Consider the following 16,433-nt stretch of genomic DNA (forward strand, 5'->3'; position numbering starts at 1 on the left):
GAATTTTACTAACGCCATCTTACGGCATCCCTGTGAAGTTTTAAACGCGATTCCGGACAGTAAGTTAAAAAAGCGGGCGACTACGAAAAAAGTTGTCTATGATGCTTTTCCTCGTTTCCTTTTCCTGGGTTTCTTTCTTTTGTTTTATCCGTACATGGCATCCTCTAATTAGCATAATAAATAGGTTCAGTCACAGTGGATACAGTGAGAGGTAATTGAACACAGGACACAAGATGAAGAAATTAAAAGATTTAGAAAGGAAACGCTACAGTGGCATATAAAATTTTCTGATCAGAGAGATTTCTCACTTTATACTTTAAAAATGATATTCTTTTATTATTATTAAAAATAATTTTAAGTAATGTTATACAATCATTTAACAGTGCTTGTGTATTATACTATTTTCTTAATCATACTCTTATACCCAAATATTATTTAAAATTCTTTTAGATATCATCTTTCGAATATAAAGTTAAAAATGTATTCTGATCGGAAATCTTGGCATGCCATTACATATGAATCTATAATCTCAGAAATAGAAGGATGAAAGAATGGATTAAAAAGACATAAAATCCTTGACAAAAAAAGGCAGTCCAGCAAACCACTGTGGGAAATTAATATAGATTTAACCACAGACAAGGTACATTTAACGAGATCGTTAAAATGAAGGTCGATAAAGTGGGTTCCTGTTATTAAGCAGCGGGCGCATTCAAAGATGTTTAATAATCCGCGATATAAGTTGATAAACTAATCGGTGCAGACACTTGTCGTGCTTTATAAATAACACTGGTCGACTCGATACTGTCTTTGCAACTGCAATTAACACTCGAACGAAAGTACGATCGTATGATCGTGGCGAATGAAGGAAGCGAAGAAAATGCAGGCATAGAGGGCGGGAAGGCGCATAAGCGTAGGCAAAATATGTTTCCTCGTTATAAATAATATAACGGTATATAATACCGTCTAAGATGGGCGTAGCTCGGCCATCGCCGCATACGCGTTGGATACATCTTTCTAAGCGAACGAGTACAGAGGTGCAATCGCGCATCGATCTAACATGGCAAACTAGACCGACGAGACCCGAACTCCTTTTTTCCCTGACCTTAACTGTAGATAACCGTAATTGCGCCTGTCGGTGCTTATTGGGAAGACGTGTTTTATCACCTTTCTTCGACGATACGATCGGCGTCTTCAATCACTAGACCGAGTGCTATCCATCTTTTGCTACTGCTCGTCTCGACGGGCAAAAGAAAAATACTACGGAAAATATGCATATGTATACGACTTATGTCAAATTATATCATTAACTTCTTATTAATACTAGTACAGTTTCGATGCAAAACAGGCAAGTTAAAGAGTATATCGTAAGATAACGAGAAATCCATCGACAGATTTCTGGAGTGATTTATAGGCATATGCAAGGAGCATTAAGAACGTTTATATAGAATTTGAAAAATTAGCTGTCTCTATCCTCGTGATAGTTCAACGAACCTAGATATTTAAAACCATCAATATGCTGATGGCCTTTCGTATGTACCTCGACGACGTAAGGTGTGTTCGTTCGTAAAAATTGGACTAAACATATTTTAATGTATGCGAAATTTATAGGTCAGTCGGCGAAGGTAATACGGGGCGACACCTTGTTCCACTTAACGGTGATCCTGCTCCGTCAACTTTTTAACTCGATTTAATTCTTTGCCTTTGGCGAAGGACGACGCATTAACCGTTCACCGTGTTCTCTTTCTCTCTGTCGTCCGATTGAAAAAAATCTAGGTTGAACGACGTGCTGGAAAATTGATATTTCCGATACTCTGTAATTCCATAATACTTTTCAACTGATATTAGGAATTTTATTGAATGAAAACTATCGATTTATTCTAGTTTCGATGGTCGGAGCGTGACGACAAAGAATTACAGCGAACAAGAGACAGGCTATTAGAAAACTATATAAAAACGGCCAGATTGCTACATTGACATGCTTTCTAGCGGACAATCTTTCTCTCGCGAAGCTTACGTAATTCCCAGCCACGATCTCCCCGTGTACTGCCTACATAGCGATGCCAAACCACGGTCACACGGGTATTATAGATATTATAGTACGGTTTACGTATCCTTTTTGTGCATGCGCTTCTTCTCATGGAATCGTATCTTCATTTTACGTAAGCTCGCGGGGAACGCCCATCGGGCTAAGTCTTCCACTGTAATTTTCGAACAATATCTTTTTATGGTGCCGATTCACTATGCTTCCGGTACAAAACCTTGTAATCTTTGGATTCCTATTCACGATATTCATCACGTGATAATTTTGAAAACGTTCGAGGTAAATCGCGTGTAAGAAGCTCCGCGCAGACTCTCCAAATGGACCACGTTGAAACGTTTTATAATCGATCGTTCCGAAGCGATCGACGTGAAAGGCTATCGATCCCATCGGCGAACGTTACAAAACAACCAACAACGCGATCTTCTTCGCGCGCGTTTTAATACAGAAGCGATCTGTGCTCGATGATTCGATGGTAAAAGCTTTCATTTAGTTTCAGTTAATGCTCCGATGATCCGTTTGCATGACTGCGATCTGCTACTGTACCAGCATGATAATTGCAAGATAAAACGAAAAAAATAGAATGGAACGTAAAAGTCAGATCGATGTAGAACCAAGAAAATTTAATAGATTAACCGATCTCATTCCAATAACCTATGGCGATATATTTGTATGCAACTATACTATATTGTATGGAACTTCGATATAGAAAAGTATATCGATGAATGCTCCAATGGCTTCGTAATATGACAACGATTCGCTATTGGGCCATTATAATAATCACATCTTACAATAGAACTCTATTTATCTGAACTTTCACTGGTAGAATTCACTCATCCGAGCATAATAATATTAACTCTAATTACACATGTGTAGCACACGTATAAACTGTTTGTTTCCTGACAAAGTCAAATTTCTACTGTATAGTTCTGCTGTAGAGGATCTGTTGCTGTTATTCCGAGCATTCGAAAGCAAAAGCTTCGATTTAGTTTCGGTGAATGCTCCAACGATTCGTTCGTTCGCCGGACAACGATTTGCTACTGTAAGACGGTAATAATTATTATTTCCTTCTCGACTTCCTTGTTCCCTACATTGCGCAAGCATCCGGAAGGAGCAGTGTTCTTGCCGCTTGATACATGGTTACAAGTATCCGTTCAGCCCAGGTCAAGCGTGAATCTGACCCAGAAGAATCACCGTACACGTTGGATCCATCCTGACCCATGGATTAACCAGCAGCCACGTTTTACGCTTCCTACGAGACGATCTCTCGCAACCGGAAAGGTCACTACCTCGCGTGAAAGGATCGAGCTTTCATTCACGACACGATTACGCAAAGGTTACGATCAGTTATCAAATGAAAATGAAGTTTTAGCTTGGGGGACATAGTTTGCGCGACTCTGATACGAAGAATCAATAAGCTGGTTCTGTCTTTACACTATTTCGATTTGATCTAACACGATTAAAACGGCGTTTCCTTAAAAACTTCTATTTGAATTTCAGTCATATTCGAGGCGTTACATTTTCACGTATTTTTCGGTATGCCTACTTTTCTTAGATCTGTACTCTGACTTTATGTTTCTTCCCTGGAATTTAACGACCGGCTGTCAAGACCGTTTTGTCTTTTTTTTATTTTATCCTCTACTTTATAGGAGAATTGTATAAGAGAGCCATTCGGAATAAAGGGAACATCGAGTGCCTGTAATTTTCTTCAATGTATTAAATTATAGGGAATTCTTATAATTTCAGTCTTTCGTTTGACGTTTGAAATTGCCACTTAACCGTGACTTAAAAGTGAAATCTCTTACAGGCAATTGTCTTTATAAATTTATGAAACAAAAAAAACCTGCTCAAATAAATGATCGCAGTATAGCAGGCTTTAAACATAGAATTCACTTTACAATAAAAAAGCCATATAATCATATAAATCTTACGTTCTATTGTATAGGATCAAGCAACCAAACAAATTAAATACGTATGGAGGAAATCAGTATAGCAGGTTCTAAAGAACATAAAATTTATTTTACGATTAAAAAAATTGCCTACAGTCGTATAAATCTGACGGTGCATTGTATACAATTGTAATAGCGGAGAAGCCTTGAAATTTTTAGATTATTCCTAAGTGGATCATATAAATAATCAAGAGCTCCGGTTCCACCTTGTTAACAATGTAACAGAGTTGAAAAATGCGACCACTTGAATCTATAATTACGATCAGACATCTGCAGCAATGAATGGAAAAACGATGAACGATAACGTATAGAAGAAGACAAAGAATCAGAGTCGCAATGCGACTTTACGAGCCAAATCGCTGCGACGTGCGATAATAATTGCAAGACCCATCTCATTAGTACGTTCATAGCGTTTCCTTGTTCCCGACATTGCACAAGAAGCCGGAAGTAGCTACGGTTTCTTTTCACCGAATGATACACGAGTGCAATCGCTTATCTTGTGCACGGAACACGGACTGATCTGTTTTGGTTAGAGATTCACAACGTTCTATTCAATCTGGAAATACATTACTGTCCATAAGTATTTCGATACTTTCAAATTACTGCATTGTAACAACTTACGAAAGCATTCAAATACTTGTAGAAACCTCTTTTATCAATATGTATATGTGTGTCTGAAATTTCATGTGTATTTTGAAATTTCACTAGCATTGTAATAAGGCTGAAGATTGTATTGGTAAAGTTTAAAACAAATCTGAAGATGTACGCGAAAGTTATGAGATACTTGGTACAAGTATATACATTTCATAGAGACTATAAAAACGTTTAAACAGTTAATATGCATTAATTTTGTATTAATAGTATGTTAGAAGTAAATATCCTGTAATTTCTATATATATTTTCGTTTCTCATTATAGCGTTAAGGAAACTTTAAAATGTTTTATATAACATATACTTATACCTATACTTATAAAATACTTATAAAATACTTATGAACGATAATGTACAAATAGACCATTTTACGTTTTCGGTGTTAGGATTGCACGGTAAAATATGGTGTTTAAGCCGAAAACCTGTTGGTCCCGCTACGAGATTTACACGGGTTATTAGTACTCGTCAAATAGAAAACTCGATCTACCGTCACGATAGTCACTAACACCGCGGATATTACTTTATATTTATATACATAGATTGTGTCGATCTTATAATCTTCGATTGCATAACACGGCAGTGCAATTACCGTAAATTATTAGCTTCCCGGGAATCTTCGATTAAGGAAGATCGCATGAATCCAACTAGATTAGCGCGAAATTGAAGAATCAATTTTTGATCGAAGTCAAAATGGCATCAAGGTTGAGCATAAGGTTGAAGGCAAAATGCCATAAGATTAAAAGATGAAGTTATTAAAATATTCAGTGATAAAGAAGAAACACTTGCCGAGAAAGATTAAACGATATATTATCGCCCTTTCACGTTCGATATTGTGAATCGGAAAGATTGATGAATCTTAATGACTAATAATAAGTGACAGTCTCTGCAAACAATAATAAATCGCTTAGTGAAAATAACGTTTTTTCTTCGGGGTTTTCCTGCTTCGTTGATTAAAGGGGTCTTTCTCGCGTGTCTGTTACAGTGCAGACCCATTTTCAGTCGTGAAAACCACGCTTCTTGCCAATTCTATCCCGCACCGGTACTTGATTACCTTTCATTAGAAAATCACAGTAAAATCAACACGACCTGGGTACTAACGGATTTCATCTTCGGTGAAAACCAACAAACGCGGTAACATTCATTTTTTTTTCTTTTTGTTTTTTTTTTTTTTGTACATTCACTTCGAGGATGGTCAGGATAATCTCTCGCATATTAAAACGAACCGAATCTATCCGACTCACTCGCAGGATGCGAATTACGCAGCGAGGAAGTATCTATTTTGCGAGCCGTCTTATTAATGTTCCGAGGATGTTTCGCGATGAAGAAGACTCGTTTGGAATTTCACCTTTTACCTCGACGTTCCAGCGCGATTCAGACGATGCCTGTAAATCGAGAGAACCGCGATCGACGCCGGCTTCCCCTTCGAATAAACATTCTTCGACAAACCAACGAACAATTTACTTTCACCCTTAATCCAACCACCAGGTTCGAAATCAGTTTCCTATTACACGCCCATCGCGTTCCTTTTCCCCAATGAAAATTACAAACTCATGAACACTGAAAAAATCACACGGCAATTTACTCGATCGTTTATCTCGATCTTATCAGGCTTGTCGATCTTCAGTAAGATCTACAGAAATTTCTATCAGTTGCTTCTCATTTCTTCTGTTAATGATCTAGCAGTGAAATAATGTGCAGAAATTGCTCAAACGCAATAGTGTAGATACTTTACAGAAGCTCGTTACATCAATCAGAGATATGCAAAAAATTGCATGAATAAGTAAGAGTTAAGGTAACTTATCTATGAGTCTTCCAATTTCTTTAAACATGTAATTGCACAATTATGGTGGTAAGAGAAATAGTGACGAAAGAAATATTAAATAAATTCCTGGAATCCTCTGTCGTAGACAGATGTTAAAAAACGAGATTCAATAACATACAGGCTTCTATCAGCTTTAACTTTCATACAACAAAAAACTATTTTACATTCCGAAAGTAGGAAATGTGATACGGCAAACAATGTCCAGAGTTCAACTTGACGTAACATTGCAAGTGATTCATATTTCTGTATCGAATTAAGTTTTAATGCAGAAGAAATACGTTTTATGGATATACTAAAATAGGAAAGAAAGATACAAGACATCCAAAGTTCACATTGCCGTAGAACTACAAAGGATTAATAGATTTACCAATAGATCTGTCAATTAATAATAGATTTACCAATGTAATTTCAATAACCTGCAAAGATATATTCGTATCAAATTAAACTTCAATACAAAAGAATAAATCTTATACGTTGGAAATAAAAGAATAAAAAATTCAGATCAAAGTAGAACCACGGTAGAACCACGAAAGGTTGATAGATTAACCAATTTCGTTCCAATAATCTACGTTGACATAATTGTGTCGAATTAAGCTTCGACACAGAAGAGTATACATTTCTCATATGTTAAACGAATAAAAAAAAGCATAAAGTTCAGATCTACGCAAAACTGCGCAAGGTTAATAGATTCATCAATATCGTTTCAATAATCTACATCGACGTATTTGTAATCAATTAAACTTTAGTATAAAAAAGTACATATATCTTGTATCTAAAAAGGAAAAAAGAATAAGTCGAAAGATGAAACTCAGTCGACCGTAAAGCCATAAAAAGTTAATAGATTGAACAATTTCGTTCAAATAACCTACATTGCCATACGTACCTTTGTATGGAATTAAGTTTCAGTATAAAAGACTACATACGTGTACATCTCATATATCAGAAAAAAAAAGATGCAACGAAATGTAAAGTTCAGATGTACGTAGAATCACGAAAGATTAACAAGTTAATTTCGTTTTAATGACCGAATAACTGTCGAAAGTAGGAAGAGCGGAACGAAATGTAAAGTTCAGATCAACGTACGACCATGAAGGGTTAATAGATCGAGGAAGCTGACCCAGTGAATCGATGCCTTGTTTACGCGTATTCGATGCGACCTACAGGGCACTGGTGCGACGTAGGTCGTGGCTTGACCCACACGCGGTTCGTGAATTCTCTTGGACGTCGGTGGCGACCGCGAGGCGGGATGTAGAGGAGCTTCGTTGGAGAGAGGCGATGCTCACACGTGCACCTCGGGGCATTCACGAGTTGGCAGTCGGCTGTTGAAACCCGCCCGGTGAATGCCTCTGCAGCCTCTCGTGCAAAGATTTTTACCGACCTTTCGATACATACCTATGGGGTTCGCGTACACGCGCCAATTTCCAACCTACGTCAGAAAATATATAATTAGCGAACGCCCGCTGCTTCGAGAAAGGAGGAACACGATTGAAAACCAAGTGTGTGGTAAACGTCGGCGGCAGTGACGCGTGACACAGACGTCGAAGAAAGTGAAATGTGATTCTCCAGTGGACAGGAAGTTATAAGACGGATTCGGCCATTCGACAAGTTTCACTCGATTTTAGAGCTAACGTTTTTTACGTTTAACAGAGACGCGCGTTCCAGAGAAATTCAGTGCAATTAAACCGGCGACACGCATCGGCGAGGACCTCGTACGAGACCGTTCGAGCGATCGAAATGCGTAGATTATGGTTCAACTAGACGGTTTGTGACGACTCGTTGTATTGGTAAATATTACGATACAAATAGCATCGGCAGATATTGCCATATTTATACCATGAGATTTGATTTATTATGAATCGGATTCACGTGTAAGAAGAATGTCTGATCTATTTACTAAAGAGACAGAATCATTAGCGATCTCGGTCGTTTGAGAGAAAACAAGTCGAACAGTACTACGGATAACAGTTCTAAGAAAGAAAGAAAGAAAGAAAGGCGTAAGAAATCGGTTGCCTTAAACGGAGGAAAAATGCTCCCTGCGTCGGAATGAGCTCGTAATGCAGCGTAATAACGGTTTCAACGATTTTTCGCGTGTCAGTGGATCACTAGGTTTTCTAGCCATACCGTCTGGCTGGGTTTTTGCAAAAGTTCACAGAGGTTCCGCTCGTCGCGTCATTCGTCATTCATCGATTAATCAATTCCTCTTTTAACACTTGGTGCGAACAGTGTTTACTTTCTTCGGACAAATTGATTCGTCCAACTGTTCATTAGATTCTTATCGCTGTAAATCGGCATGGAACGATAAGACTTCTCGATTCGTTCCGCGTGGTACGTGTGCAATCGTGAATCGTTCGAAATTTCCATCGGGACGCCGTTATATCGATTTGAAAGAAATTTGCACGACGAAAGGTCTAATGTGCCACTGGATAAGATGAATGGCTGTGGACGTTCGCGACAGGACGCGTTTCGAAGCAACTCGTTCTTTTCCATCCGAGTGCGCCAACGGGGGCCGTACATGATGGCAATACACGAGCAACAAGTATGGGAATCGTCGAGCCACCGGCTACTGTGACACTAATGACGTTAACGACACGAAGATAATATGTCGCGTGAATCGTAGCAAGGACGTGTGTACCGGTATCAGTAACGAGACTATAATTGTACCCGTAGAGCGAATTACTCTAATTAATGGAGGCGTAATTAAGCAAAAATTAAGTTTCAACCGAGCACGATCCGAGGGTGCACGTGTAAGTGCATCGATGACATTATGCAATCAAGATACTGTTCGTATATCACCCGATAGAAACGTACAAATAACGACATAGAAATCGCTTAAACGATCACGTGTTAAAGTCGTGGGGATAATTTATGGATTTGCATGTCGAGATATGTTAATAAAGTTACGAGGACGTGCTTTTAACGCTTCCGCCGATGGAGAAAGAAGGGTAGACACACGCAGCTAATTTATAAATGCACCCTTCGAGGGGTCAGCCAAGCCTGTAATTACGCAAGTACGAACGCACGCTGGCGGAGGCAAAGACAATGCTGGAGATAGCGTGATATCGGTGAGACATCGCGCGAGAAAAATTCCTCATTGTCCAAGGAATGTGGGCGTATCGCGCAAGATATCTGATCGATAAGGAGAAAAATCTTGCGAGCAAAGAGGATTACAAAAAGCACTGTGTACGCGGTGCATATCGTTAATGTATCTCGTAGCGTTAAAACGAATTAAACTAAGGAAATAAAAGTGAATGGAACTGTAAATGAATGAAATAAGGAGAATGGAAGAAACTCTATAAAGATATGAAATAAGAAGAAACTAGAAACAAGTGCTTTCTTACCTTACTTCGTATGATCGCAAATTGTGAAAGTTTACTTTTCTCGAAATTTCAAACCTTCTTTGAGAACTGATTAAAGCGATAAAAGTCAAGATAAATAAAGAATTACACGTCGAAAAATACTGACAACTGATAAAATGGGGAACACAAGATCGCAGCCTTGCCAACGAAGCAAGTCGCTTTACCTATTCTACCTTATCCATAGAACGTGGAGTATTGTAACTGATCATCGAAAGGAACATGGTCGCTCCGATGATGCCGATCGAGAATCTGATTTATCATCGAGGTGCAGCGGATGCAACACGTGTGATTATGGACAAGACAGTCTTACTTTCGACAGGTAAGTCAGTTTTCTATCATATCACGGATAATGAAGGAAAGTAAGGAACTGTATATAAATGCAAGGGAGGTATTTAACGAATTGTTTAGTGATTTATAGAAGAATATGACAACATTACTTAGAATTACAATTAAACCTTATTATCAGATTCTGTATAATATACAGTAATAAAAGGAGCTGAAAAAGAAATGACTCTAAAAGCCAGAAGGGCCATCAAAGTATCCACTCAATACAATCCCCGGAAACAAACCGTGAGTGGAATATTTATTCTATTCCGCAAATTTTAATTTACTATATGTAATTATGAAATAGAAAATTCTCAAAATCAAATCGCGACGAGTGCTTCATCATATTTGCAATATTAACTAATTCACTATTGGCAAAAAAAGAAAGAGAAAGAAGAAGAAAAGAATATTTCCGTGTAAATTATTTGCGCAACACTAATATCTATTAATCTATGCACTCAGATTTAAATGTTCGCAACACTAATAACGGTCCAGCGCAGCCATATAAGAGGCTACTGGTGAAACTGCATCTGATGATGCAGGAGCAGGAACATGCTTCCAGTGGGAGGAGATTGGGCATAATAAGCGCAAAGCTACTTTCAAAAACTCGATCATTCATCGACGCAACTCTAACTAGAAAACTAATTAAAACAATCGCGACAATAGAAAAGGATAAATTCTGATACGTATAAATTCTCTAGGAAGTTTTAAAAGTTCATAATAAAAATTGCAAAAGATAATCGCGATATCGTAATTCGCAACTCTAAAACAGACGCGATTATCATTTTATCGCAACTCTAATTCAAACTGTAATCATTCTCTCGCGACATTAATAAAAAGGCACGTTATTATTTCGCAACTCTAATTCAACCCGTAATTAATCTCTCGCGACACTAATAAGAAAAGCCGCGATCTACCCAAAGTGACGATGGACCGACATATACATCTGCCAAAAAAGAAAAGAAAGAATTACTACTACTACTACTACAAATACTAAAAGCGTGCATAGTGACAAAGTAGTAACGAGAATGACTTTCCATGCTCTGGATGATCCAGAGGATGGAGAACCATTGGTAGTTGCCCTCTTGAACGGCAGTTTGCCGGGCCTCTTCGGCTCATAGCCTCTTCTTTCTTCGGGCGCAATGCCCGCTGAAACTTAAATCTAGGCTCGAGTCTTTCTAATCGCAAAATAAAAAATAACTTATAAAGGTAAAATAAAAAGATAAATCGCGGATGCTATTCCCAGCGCACATGGACGACCAACGATCATAGCGACCGCTGTCCGTTCGCATGTGCAAGCTCGAGTAATAAACGTTCGTTTCGGAACACATTCGCGACCACGACCGCGATATTCGAAAAATCGATAGGCAAGGCTCAAGACAAATGGTATGCTCCATTCGTGATGTCAGCTTCACCGTCAATTTTTCAAATCAAATTTCCTGAAACAGGTTGGACACGCGAAAACGCGCCTACCCGACGAAAGACTGTGCCAACCTGCCCGGCCCTACCTACTTATAGTTAACACTCATACCAGAAAATATGCTACCTATCCTACCCGGAAACCTTTATTTAAACCTGAAAAAATGGCAAAACAAGCACACCAACACATTCACTCCACGGTTCTCATACATAACCCGGGCGCAAAGGCCTACACTAGAGAGACGTCCCGGGACGCCTCCGACACCCGAGTTTGGCATACAACTTTCACACTCTAAAGTACGTACCATTTCCCTGAAATCGACTGACGATGGCTAGCGACCATTGCGTAAAAATATTCCGTATATTTCAACTTTAATTATCCAAATATATTTAAATTTCAATTTTAATTAAATACCCATAATCGTATATAATCATGTATATGTATATCATCTAAAGAAATAATTTGACTGGAATAGGTTGGATTTTACTCAATGTAATTATCATTGTAGTTTAATACTGAGATTAGTAATATTAATATTTACATCCACTATACCTATTTACTAACAATGTTATTTCCAATGGTAATTGGATTCATATTTCCGAATCCATAACTATTTCAAGATTATAATAAATAGCAGAAACGACGCAATTCCACAGCTTAACCACACACACACACAGTGGAAAATACGTCGTGCACGATACGCTAACGCAACGTCAGTCGCTGAAAAAATTGTTAAGCTTATAGACTACTCATCATGCCCATTGCCTCCCTCCCACCCAAGAAGCACCTGGGCACGTGAGTGAGATTCTGACAATGAACATGGAAGGGGTTAAACCTGAAAATCCTATGCTAAAAATATGATTAGCCTATCTATTATATTTTCTGTCTAACGGGCTAATATTCTTTGATTTTGCAATCTAATTTCATTTCAAATTTTAATAATTCTATACTGCATTTTACTTTATTATTTTAATGAACAATTAAACTATTAAGCTAGAATGAAGGAAATTAATGAAGAATACAGATATTTATTAAATATAAACTAAAATTCAAAGCAAGTAATATTTATATCAATGAATAACAATGGATTCTAAATGAACTTTATTACTCAAAATATCCTCAGGCGATATCTTTATCAAAACACATCTTTGAAAACACAAAAAAAACGTTCACAACTTGTTTTGATTCTGATATCAGCCTGCCGCGAAATGTTTTCTTGCACGTGAAATTTGATAACATCCGTCATAACGGACAGACAGAGTTATACTTTAACATATACTTTCATATTTCATATTCCGAATTTTACTGAAATTATACTGTGTATACTCAAATGATAAAACTGCTCTATACCATCGTAAAGTAAAAATTAAAATAAATATCATTTATAATCTTTATCAGCATTATAATAACTTTAATCATAATTGAGTTTCCATATTAACGAAGTCTGGGGGTATCAGACTTCTTCACTACAAAATACTTCGATTTCATAAATAATTATAATGAATATATTGTGAAATTTTCAATCATATGCATATATATATACCAATTATATCTCATAACATAATATATTATTATATTATTATCAACATTATATTACTTATACAAAATACTTTATATTGCAGTATGTAAATATCATACTTATATATATTATATACATTATCATCAACATTTAAAAACGCGGTGTGCAAGAAAACCTATCCTGAACTAATAAATAAAATATAGACAAAAAATATTACTACTCACGGGTATAAATACCCGCGGTCACTATGATCGTAAAAAATTTTACGTATACAACCAATCACCCGTGTCGATTCGGATCTTTCATCCTTCGACGTGATTGAGTGACCGGAGGAACACAAATACATGCGACTCACGGTTAGATGTGAAGAATATTGCCTTCGATGATGTTCTGATCCAAGGGAGTTCGTCATCAAGCCATTATCAAATTGGAATCGTCGAATTCAATGGAAGAAAACTGTAACAAAGCATAGAATATTTTAATTTACTCGTAATGACGATGTTAATTACTTTAAAAGTTTGAAATGATAAAAGACTAATTTCTACTAAATAAATATTTTTTCTAATAATATTCAATTTAGGAATGAAAAATTTACAAGTTTTCAAATTTTTAATCAAATTTTATTTTTTAATTAATAATAATTATCATGAAATATAAAAAATCGACTTAAATAAAATATAAAATAAGTAGTTACTTACATTTTTGGCTTTTGAAACAACACTAGGTATTTTCCAGGCAACAGGAAGAAGGGGAAGAAGTGGCATACCTTTAACAAAATATGAATTATTATAATTTATTTTTAGAAATACTTAAATTGTTGTTAAGTTGTAAAAAAAATTTCACAAATAAAATATGAAACTCTATGAAGACTTAACTTTAATAGCAAAAGAAATTAAAATTCTAATATAAAAATTTAAAACCAGATTTTAGTATTTAATTAATAATAATTACAGCGAAATACAAAGAATAAAAATAATAAAATACAATGTGCAAAGATTCTTACATGTATAAATTTAAAACACAGCTACATCCTTCCCAAAGAAGAGAAAAAAAGATGGAAGTTATGAAAAACCTGTAACAAAACATGTTAAATATTGTAAGATGTTCTTGAAAACGTACTTGTGATTGTTAGAAAACTTAAAACAATGAAAAATAAAACTCTATTCAAACGTCAAATTTTAATAATAAAAAGATTTGAAATTCTAATAAAGTTTAATTACTATATAAAAAGTGGAACTTTAACACAACAACGACAGGCAGAAATTGAGTCTCTACCAATTTCTGAACGATATCAAACATTCTTATTGTATATTTCAATAGCAAAATTTTAAGATTTTAGTTCGATAAATAAATTAAAATGCAGTGTACGAAAAACTTACATTCTTGAACTCCAGGAAAGGCTTTATCCTCTTGCGAGACCTGCAACTCTACTACCGAAAACGAATGTGTAACAAAAAAAAAAAATTTTTTTTTTATTACATTTTTTATTATTGTCAAATATGTGTATATATGTGAATATTCCATAATACGATTGATTTGTGAAAATTACCCGCCAAATTGAATGTCCGCCATTGCAGCTTCAAATACTTTATGCATTACGTGACTTCCTTCTAATGCAACATGGCGCACTTTTTCTGACCGTTAAACAAAGCTGCGCAATACAAAAAAAAACGCGATGCGCAGAACCTGTTCAAACTTGTCTGTGATAGCGTAGTTTCTCGAATCTAATAGAATTTATTTAAAATGACGAAATTAATAGTCAATATTATATTACAGACAATTTACGAAAAATGAAACAAAATTTAAAAATTATTTGAATTTCTTACTCAAATGAGATAAAATCGAGAAAATCTATGTCATATTTATGTTAAATAATCTTTTCAATTTCTTCGGAAACATAATTTAATATATTCGAAAGAAAAATGTAATTTCTTTAATCTTGCATTTTTCATCTTAGTATTCTTAATTAACCGTAAATTTAGAATTTGTTATATTAGATATTAATTATGTTAATATCACAAAATATTTATAATAAATGGAATTAATCGCATAGTGAATAAATATTACCAATTACTTAACTAAAAAAGGGAAACAAACATATAAATACGTTTGCCTTCCTTAAAATAAATGAAATATTACCTCATTTCAACGAAAAGTTATCAAATTTATCGTTAATCACCATGGCGTCCTTTTGACTTCCATCCCGTCCTTTCGAATTTCGCAGCATCTCTCTAATAGTTTCAAGCTTCCTTCGGAATCAAACAATTGCAATCTGCGCAAAAAAAGAACAAAATATTAATACAAATGTATAAAAAGAGAAAATTACTTGTAAATGGAACAATAATCAAAGTCAAATTGTCTTTCAAAAACACATTAGACGAGCTACCGGCAAATGGGGCAACCAAAAAAAACGATAAAAAGAAAAGAAGGTAACTAAATAATAGATTATAATGAAGTATTAAAGAAAAACGTACAATTAAGTGAAAATAACGATAGCGTGAATTTGAAGGTAGAAAAATGTCTATAAAAGTATCAAAGATATTTGTCGCGTAGTGACACGAATAAATGTACATCTAATCTCTCTAATTGTCCATGCTTAACTGACTCCAGTACCGCGATTTATTCCGTGAATTTCGGCTGGCAAGGAGTGGGAGAGGGGGAAGGTCGCTAGTTAGATGCGTATGCACGAATAGGATTCGTCAAATTCCTGAAAAACCTATGCTCAAGGATATGTTTTCAACAATAAACATATTATGTCTCAAAAGTAAAAAGAAGAAAATAATATGTTAGATTGAACACTGAGATGCACGTAGAAACTATAGAAAGTAAACACAAATGATCTAGTATCTTTTCGACGAACATAAATGAATCTGAGCAACTGATTAATAGATAGAAAGCTGAAGAAAGATAATTTTTAATTCAAAATAAAATAATATCTGGACCGAAGGAACTGTGATTAACTTATATTTTGTACATACATATGTATACAGACGAGCCTACATATACATATTTATTATTCCCTTATTGATATTTCATTCGTATGAAAATTTTTTATTAATTATTTCTTACTCATAAATTATTATGAATTATTAATGCTATTGTTAATCTGACGATTATAATCAATTATTCGTATAAATGTTATAAGTGCTAAATGTTTTAAGACTTTTTCATATGTTATTCGTATGACAACTTTCATCAATTATGTGTATGTTCTTTATACCTGCTGTTATTATTCATAAATGTTTTAAGATATTGAAAATTCTTTTATCATCACTTTTTATTACTTTCGATCGAGATAGAACAAAATAAAATGTGGTTCTAATGTGAAGTAAGATTATAATATTGACAAGTAAG

General features: G+C 35.4%; 1 protein-coding gene across 1 annotated transcript in view; it reads left to right on the forward strand.

Annotated features, from left to right (window-relative positions):
• Positions 1-7,461: 7,461 nt before the first annotated feature.
• Positions 7,462-16,433, forward strand: part of LOC117208010 — a 48,231-nt gene continuing 39,259 nt past the window's right edge. Inside the window, exon 1 of the mRNA XM_033448805.1 lies at positions 7,462-10,135. Within this exon, the coding sequence (XP_033304696.1) occupies positions 9,933-10,135 (203 nt within the window). The 5' untranslated portion in view covers positions 7,462-9,932. The remainder of the gene's footprint in view (positions 10,136-16,433) is intronic.

Source organism: Bombus bifarius, unplaced genomic scaffold, assembly GCF_011952205.1.
Source record: "Bombus bifarius isolate JDL3187 unplaced genomic scaffold, Bbif_JDL3187 scf7180000007966, whole genome shotgun sequence".
In the NCBI taxonomy this organism is placed as follows: domain Eukaryota; kingdom Metazoa; phylum Arthropoda; class Insecta; order Hymenoptera; family Apidae; genus Bombus; species Bombus bifarius.